Raw genomic sequence first — 8,787 nt, 5'->3', positions numbered from 1 at the left:
GCGTATGTAGATACACAATACATACTACAGTAAAAACTCCTTATAACGATAACGATGTTATAACGATATACTCTATATTACGATCTACACCCCTTAATCAAGCCTTTTTTGGTGTAATATTACGATATTCTAACATTTGACAATATCGTAGAGGTGGCCCCACCAAAATCGTTATTCCTTGCAACGTTGATTTGGGTCCTATTCTTATCGATAAGCTTTAGCTAATTAGATTATTAGGATCTTAGAGCTATAATGGGGAATATGAAGCTCTGGCAAAGGGCTTAAAGGCAGCCGCCAAAGCTCCGGAGATAGTTCTTTTGCTATAAGTTGGAGGAACGACGCATTTGGTAAGTTGGACGATATTAGGATTAAAAAAGGCACGATTAGAAGGCATGGTGGTTAATTAAATTAATCTTTCTAATTCTGGTGTTCCGCACGGACCACCTATAGTAGGACACCAACGTTGCATGGGATAAGGAGTTTTTAATTCGTTAGATTTGGCCTTTTCTTACCGTAAGTTTAGCCATTAATCTTCATCATACAACGATTAAAATCTGTTAAAATAATACTCAGATCTTACTCTCCATACTTAATTCTGTCTTATTTATTATGCCCAGATCTCAAAATCCTTAAAGGTAACGTTGCCATGGATTCTCTAACTTTGAGCGTTAAAAAAATACGCGCCTACCACATAAAACACCCTCACTTATTACAAAAACACATTGCTTTATAGGCAAGCGAATTCCTCCGTCGAAAGATTAATTAATCCAATATTAGAAATACTAAGCGACAAATTTAACCACCTTAATTTAGCTAAATTGCCACATAAGGTATAAGAGATGGCTGAATAACTACGTGCTGCCGGAAGGATCCGTGAGCTTATAAATATTTAGAATTTTATTCATCTTCCGGGCGAAGATGTAGTGGACTCTACTAAAGATCTTATTGAGCACGTAGCGGAACTCTACGCCGGGCTAGATCGCGATGCAGAAACAGATGAGGACTCCCAATAACCTCGAATTAAACTTAATGAGGCAATAGAGGCCTTACAAAAGTTTCGTCTATTTGAGGAGAAACAGGAGGATGGTAAGAGAGAGGTTATTACAACTCTATTAAGGCACGAGTGTCGAATCCAAGGACTACGACTCCAAAACACCAAGCAGACGACGATTAAGTCGTTTTTTGATGGAGCTGATCGCCCAATTTTGACTTCGAGCTCATAGATATGCAATATCATTACATAATTTTGACATTTGGTGTGTTTTACGTATAAAGTCTAAATACAACGATACCTTTGGTATAACGATACGAACGGCGTAAAAACCCGTATCGTTATAAAGAGTTTTTACTGTATAATTTTGATTTTTGGTGTATCTTTACATACAAACCTGAATACAACGATACCATTGGTATTACGATACGCTCGGCTGCAGAAGCCATATCGTACTAAGGAGTTTTGCCTGTAGTCCTAGGGCGTTGGAAATTACGCGCCACTAACATAATCTTACTTCCTAGCCTCTAACTTGTCACACTAAAAGTAGTCCCGGGGCGTTGGAAACTGCGCGCCACTATCACACTATACCCACGGCCCCCATCACTTCTGCCGAAGTGTGATTTCCCAATTCGTCTACCCGCATCCTCAAGCCTCTACTTGTCACACCTAACCAGCCCTCGGGTTGCGACTTCCCCACGCGAAACGGTAAGATTGTGATAGTGGCGCGTAGTTTCCAACGCCCCAGTGTTTTAGCTAGGGACAACTTAAGCCTCGCACGTTTAATTCTCACTATTTTAGTGAATTTGTATGGGTGGAGTGTCCACTTAATCGGAGCCGGCATCGTCGGCGTTATCAGCCTGACGATTCAGGTCGCGCAGGTCGTCGTCCAGTTTGGACAGGACTGGAAAGATGTGCCAGGCGACGCAAAGAGCCTTATGGCTGAACTGGGATCTCTCAAAACCGCCCTATCAGAAACAAATACAAACACTCTTCTCAACCCAGACTTCGCAGATGCATTTCAGGGCAGACCTTCTGGAAATAAGAGGGTAAAGCTTCTTGTCGAAAACACTCGACTATCCCTCGCCTACTTGCAATATCTACCTGACACCTCTTCGTCCCCGTAACTTACCACGGAAAATTTCTAGTTCTCTAGCTTCAGACACTATCCGCAGCTTTCTGCAATACATCGACAATCTGAGCTCTAAACGCTTGCTGTAGCTTCAAGTCCTCCTTCGTGTCATCTGTCACCTCGAAATTTCCCCGCAGACACTTAAGAACGACGTTCTGGTACTTATCTCCCATCTTAGCGCCAAGCCGCTTCTCTGCGTGTCGTACCAGATGCTTTTTGATGGCATGCGGGTATTGAACCTTGGTGAAACCCGACTTCTCGAGGCTCAAGGCCGGCTGCCATAGCCCTGCTGTGTGTTAGCGGCAGTACGAACTCCAGATGGAAGTAGAAACGATAGACCTATTTCGAGTAGAACTACGCCAAGGGCGTAAATGTCATGGACCTTGCTAAATATCTGCGTTGGGTTTCGCTGGCGGTCGGGATGACGATAAATGTCTCGAGTCAAGCACGTATCGGCGTGTCCATGTGAGAAGTACATCTCCGGCCGGCTAAATTCAAAGCCGAGAACCCAAGGCTCTGAAAGGTCGAGTCTGTTGTCTGGCGGCGTGGGAGGCTCTCTGGTCTCAGCCTTGGGGAAGAAGAGAATATTTTCAGATCGGAAGCTTTCGTGGACCTAGATGCCGTCAGTCTCCTTGCATAGTTACGGTACGACGCAAGAGCCTGATGAGAATGCGGTGCGAAAGGCGTACCCATTTTACAAGCTGAAGTTGTGAGATACATCTGGAGAGTTTGACGGCTAACCAGAACCTTTGGCTGAGAGACGGGGGCGGCAAATCATTTGAGGACAAAATATTCAGCAGGCTAATCGGCCAGGGATCAACGGCTTCTGGGATAGCGAAAATGTAGGCAACCCTATTTTGCTGCATTTGTCTGACCCAGCCCCGACAGCATGGTGTTCGGAAAACAACTTCTTTCGGTTGACGAAGGAGGTTTGCCAGCTTGTCGACGAGGTCGCGAGTTCGGTCATCCAGTTCCACGGGCACTGGTGACTCGGGGGAATAAGAACGATACTCAACAAGAACTGGCTTGCTTTCCCAATGGAGGACACCAAACTTGTCTACAACCTGCTTAACATCACCGATCTTCTGTCGCAGCTCGGCATCATTGATCTCGAGGCTCTGGACAATAGCCAGGCTCTGACTGGTGGCGATTTGCAGCCTAGCATCAACATCGAAGCCCAACGCCTGCGAGTTGACATCGGTCTCGAGCCGCTTGAGATGCTGCAGATTGACGCCTATTGACGTCCCCAGACACCACAGCTTGATGCTCTCGTGGATCCTGCTATTCAACTCGCTGAAGTCGCGGACGATGGTTTCCACCCGCCTTTTGTCAAGCAGAGACCACCGTAGCCGCTGGAACGACTTCAGACGTCTCACGGTCGCGTCGTTTGGCGTTAGGGAGGCGCTGCTGGGGCTTGGCGAAATGCTGACTAGTAGAGTCGGCGTTGCGGCTCGCTTGGGCTCTCGCCCTTTGGGGTAGACATCCTGTCGACGATTGAGGAGTTGGTAGGCCTGATCCAGGACATCCGATGCCTGCTCGAGAAAGATGTGGATTTGGTCTTGAACATCAGTGTCGAACTGTTCAAACAGTGATTTCCCTCCGTATATCTATGTCCCTTGCTCAACCCCAGAATTCGCTGTGAGGCGGGCACGGTACTCACGGTAGATGGATCGAACAGTAGCATGTGCAAGGCTCTGGTCCGATTATTCTCATCACAGATCTTATTCTCCAGCACTCTTGTGTCCTGTTCGACGAGGCTTAGCTCTTTCGGTGCAAGCTGTTCGTTGCTTTTGGACGGGAGGGTGACAACTTACGCTGTCGAAATCTCGAAAGTTGGAGATTAGCGTTGCTGTTCGATCTCCTATCTTCCAGAGCTGGTCGAGCACTTTGATTGTCAACGCTACAATGCTGAGCGGATCCATCGGTCATCAATAGACTCCAGACTGTTGCTTGGCGTGTTGCAGTCACGTACGACTCTGTGAGAGCCTTCAAAATGGTGAGGGCGCCTGGGTCTAGAGCCTGGAGTCAGCAGGGTGTCAAATAAGTTGTGATGCCGGCTGAAGAGATATCGTATGAGCCTTGTTTGCGATGGGTATTTGTGTTAGTCATCCTCCAGCTCGATGGACAACCGTTACAGTCAAAACTCTTTAGTATGATATTTGATTACAACGATATACTCTATATTACGATCTACACCCCTTGATCAAAGTTTTTTTGGTGTAATATTACAATATACTGACTATTCACAATATCGTTAAGTTTTCCCTACCAAAATCGTTATAACCAGTAGAGATTTTGTATGGGAGGGACCCTACCCGGCCCGTGAGGTAGATGCACTACACCCTTTTAGGATACCCAGCCACGTATCGGCCTTACCTCAGCGAGCTCAGACGTGATTTTTTAGCTAGCGTCGGAATAACCTACGCCGTCTTCCGAATCGCAAAATCATGTCTAGGAAGCGATTACCTCAGCAAGCTCAGACCACATATTCGGAATAATTTTATATCCGCTCCACGTAAAATCGAAAATGTGGTCTGAGCCACATTTCCAACGTTTCTTAGGCGCTCCGACAATACCCACGACTTTTCCTATATTTGCGGCTAAATCGCTCAACTATAACAACTTAAAATACTATCAAAAGTTCATTAATTAGAGACGACCTAATATTTTATAAATATTAGGTCTAAATTAGCCCATAACTGCCTAAAGTTAAGATTATTTTCGCAAAAAAAAAAATCCATTATTAGGAATCCCGATATTACCTATAATGTAGTAATAAGTATATATATTAAAGTTAAAAAATCTATCACTAATAGATCTAGCTCTTGCAATTATTTTAAGCCTATATACAGCCCTAGACCTTATATAGGTAGCTTTATTAATTTTGTTAAAGATTGTATATATCCCTATATAAATGCAAGACTTAATGCAAGACTTAACGCAAGCTTAGCTATAATATTGCAACAGGCGCATATATAAGGCTTAAAAGTTCATCGATTATAGAGCTGCTTCTACGGATTAATTTACCGGTATTTTTAAAATAATAGCTGTTATAGGGGTGTAGATTAATTTCGTTGAAAAAGGTAACTGCTCTATATACAAATAAAGTCGGATCGCTTAAGAAACGCTGGAAATGTCTCTCAGACCATAGAATCAACTTTTTGACAAAAAAGGTTAGCGATATCCGCTTGCGGATATACGTATGTCCGCTAATTAATTCTATAGTCTGAGCTTGCTAAGGTAAAGGAAGCGAGCCACCCCCCCAAGCGAGCCATACGCGTCTGTACGCGCTCTTCTTCTTCTCCTGCTAAATTACACCCAAATTGAAAATTTATTGTACAAATCAATATGTCACTTCCTAAATTGAGTTCTTGTGAAGCCGAAGCTACTATACAAAAAGCTATACAGGACTTTGATTTAGGCGTCAAGCTATTAATTTATAAAGCCTTTAACGTCCGTAGCTGTTACGGAGTAAGTATAAGCGGCGATAATATATAGCAAGGTAGATATTATTAAGCTATATATATAAACTATATAAGAAGTCAAGACGTTACGTAAGGAGAGAAGGCAGGAAAACGGGAAGAAAGGGTATATATCGTTAGCTTGGTTGCTTAGTCAACATATATACAAAGTAGAATAGGATTTAGGTAGTAGTCCTAGTAGAACTTAGTAGGATTTAGTAAAACTTAGCAAAATATAGCAGAATATAGCAGATTACCGTTAGATTACCGTAAATTGCCATCTTATAGTTAGTCTCTAGTTGCTAAATTGGTAGAAATAGGTGGACGTATATAAGGTATTACGGGGGTGTCCCGTAATAGTACCCCCCCTTTAAACTTGAGCTTCTGTAAGGTAGGGCTGTAGTAGTTCTAAATAGAGTTTATAAAAGTCTTCTACGGCTTATATAAGCCCTATAGAGTTAATAGGTTCCTATAAGGGCTTAATAAAGCCTCTCTATTTTATAAGATACATATATTAACGTTTCCGTTTATTATACTTAATATTATTAATTCTTTTAATAAAGTACTTATTCTCACCATCTACTTTAACTAGTGGGGGAGGGTCTTATATCTGTTTAGGTAGGGCATTTAATGCGGGAGTAGCGGGGTAAAGGACTGACATGTGGAATATAGGGTGGATTTTAACTATATTAGGGAGCTTTAGTTAGTAGGTATAGGAGGAGACAACCTTCTTAACCTTATAAGGGCCAGCGTTCTTCTAATTAAGCTTTTTAGCAGGTTGTTTTATATTTAGATTTCTTATATCTAGCCAGATAAAGTTACTAATTTAGTAAACCAGTGCTAGGGTTTGTTTCTTATTCGCTACGGCTTTATAGATAGATTAAGCCTATATTATTTCGTTAGTAAGGAACTATTATAGTTCCTCTATCTTCTTTATAAATTAATTTGCTTCTATAACTTATAAGGCGTAATAAGTAGGGCGAGGAATATTACTAAACGGTTTAAAACCTATTTATAGATATTAGCCGTAGTTGGCTAGAAATGGGGAGACCTTTATAGTTTCCAAGACGGAATTATTTACGGTAAACTTAGTAAATATAAGCCAGTTAATCTAGTTATTTTATAAGTACGACGTGTATATCCAAATATACTATTCTATTATAGCGTTTACACGTTCTATTTTACTATCCGTTTTTAGGTAGTATACTATAAATAATAGTACTTTAATATGGAGTTAGGTAGTTAGTTCTTTCTAAAATATAGAGACAAACTAGTTACCTTTATTGGAGAGAATTATTTTAGGGAGTTTATAAAGTTTCTATACGTAATCCAGGAACAGTTAGGCAACGGTAGGTATTAATATATTAGGGCAGGCGATTAAGTGTCTTATCTTAGACAGTTAGTCTATAACTACTATAATATTTATACAGCTCTTACTTACAAGGAGGTTAATAATAAAGTTAATTAAGATATCCTTCTATCTTTAGTCTGGAATAGATAGTAGCTTTAAAAGGCCATTATATGTCTTGTATAAAGCTTTAGCTCGTTAGCAGATATAATAGCTAGAGATATACCTTCGTATTATATTATGTATATTCGGCCAGTAGTACTCCTATTAAAGTAGCTCTAGGGTTTTTCCTTAGCCTAGATGGCTAGCTACTAGTAAGTTATATACGTGTTTAAGGAGCTTAAGCTTAAGTTTATTATAATTAGGGATAACTAGACTGTTTTGGTAATATAAGCGGTTTTTATAAGCTTTATATTTACTTAGAGAGATCTTCTTAGAGCGTTTAACGCTATCTTAAATTAGCTTAAGCGTCTCTTAGATAAACTTGTTATTTGGGTATTCGTTAGTTATAATCTATTTAATTAATTAATTGGTTATTTTAAGGACTTATACCGTAAGATCTTTAATAAAAGGGTTAAATAGTTTAGGATAAAGTAGGGTCTAATTTTGGTAAGAATGTACCTCTTTTAGTGCTAGCGCGTCTTGCAAGCGTTGGGTTATAGTATTAGGCTTCTAGCCTTAAATGCCTAGGCGGTATGTAATTAAAAATTAGAAATAAGATAGGTATTCTAACTAGCGGGCTTAACAATAACTTAGCTGTTTTGTAGTTGTAAAGTACTATAGGTTCTTATAGTCGCTAAAGACCTTAATTAGAAATCTAGCGTCTTCTAGTTTAGGTCGCTATTATTTAAAACATTTAATAATAGCTAATAATTCCTTATCGTAGATCTTGTAGTTATATTTAGCTAGGCTTAGTTATTTTAAAAAGTATACTATGGGGTATAATACTCTATCCTTGTTATATTAAGACAGGATGCCTCTAGTAACCTAGTTAGATAAGTTAGCTTTTATAACACTTATTTAGTTTAGGTTAAAGTATTAGAATATAGGCGCAGTAGTAAATATAACCTTTAGATAGGCAAAGGCCTTTTTATATTCCTTATTAAAGACAAAAACTTTATCCTTTTAGATTAGAGCTATAAGGGGTAAAACTAGGGCGGAGAAGTTATTAATAAACTATTAGTAGAAATTAGTAAATCCTATAAAGGCTCTTATATCCTTAATATTCTCGGGTTCTTGCCAGTTTATAATTACTTTAACTTTTTTTGGGTTTATTTATATACCGTTTATAGAAATAAGGAGTTTAAGGTATAGAACTTCTATTTTATAAAACTTGTATTTATCTATATCTAATTATAGACTAGCTCTATATAGGGCTTATAGGATAAAGTTAACGTATTTCCAATATTTAATTATGTTATTACTATATATTAGGATATTGTTAATATAAGTAGTGCAGAAGATATCTAGGTAGGGGCGTAGGGTATTATTTATATAATGTTAAAACAAGCTTAGAGCATTTGCGAGGCCGAAGGGTATTACTCAGTACTTAAATAGTCTATATTGGGTACAAAATGCAGTAAGCTATTTGTCTCCTTTTATAATATAAAAATGGTTAAATATAGAGATAATATTGAGCTTTATATAGTAACGAGCCTTACTTAGTTAGTTTAGTGTCTCTTATATTAACGGGATTAGATATTAGTTCTTAACGGTAACGGCGTTAAGAGCTTAGTAGTCTATATAGAAGTATAAACCGCCGCTAGGTTTCTTAATAAAGATCACTAGTATAGCTATAGGCGACGAGCTTACTCTAATAAATCCTTTGCTTAAGTTCTCGTTTAAATACTTTTAT

General features: G+C 39.4%; 1 protein-coding gene across 1 annotated transcript; it reads right to left on the bottom strand.

Moving 5' to 3' along the window:
- Window positions 1–1,937: 1,937 nt before the first annotated feature.
- On the bottom strand, window positions 1,938–4,207 carry K441DRAFT_671229 (uncharacterized protein). The gene is made up of 5 exons (XM_067650397.1): window positions 3,938–4,207; window positions 3,784–3,867; window positions 2,813–3,730; window positions 2,463–2,736; window positions 1,938–2,409 (listed from the first exon to the last, which is right to left on the bottom strand). The coding sequence occupies exons 1-5, from the start codon at window positions 4,043–4,045 to the stop codon at window positions 2,150–2,152; spliced, it is 1,644 nt and encodes a 547-aa protein (XP_067496596.1). The 5' UTR covers window positions 4,046–4,207; the 3' UTR covers window positions 1,938–2,149.
- Window positions 4,208–8,787: the final 4,580 nt, after the last annotated feature.

This window comes from Cenococcum geophilum (assembly GCF_001692895.1).
Source record: "Cenococcum geophilum 1.58 unplaced genomic scaffold K441scaffold_94, whole genome shotgun sequence".
NCBI classification, from domain to species: Eukaryota; Fungi; Ascomycota; class Dothideomycetes; order Gloniales; family Gloniaceae; genus Cenococcum; species Cenococcum geophilum.
The sequence above is the reverse complement of the archived record's forward strand: the minus strand, read 5'-3'. Positions and strand labels throughout refer to the sequence as shown.

Bases quoted from the DNA above. Each gene is read 5' to 3' on its own strand.
- K441DRAFT_671229 (XM_067650397.1), bottom strand. From the start codon at position 4,045: ATGGATCCGCTCAGCATTGTAGCGTTGACAATCAAAGTGCTCGACCAG. The intron at 3,868-3,937 runs GTAAGTTGTCAC...CTCGTCGAACAG, and splicing joins ACTTTCGAGATTTCGACAGC to GACACAAGAGTGCTGGAGAA. The intron at 3,731-3,783 runs GTGAGTACCGTG...CAAGGGACATAG, and splicing joins TACTGTTCGATCCATCTACC to ATATACGGAGGGAAATCACT.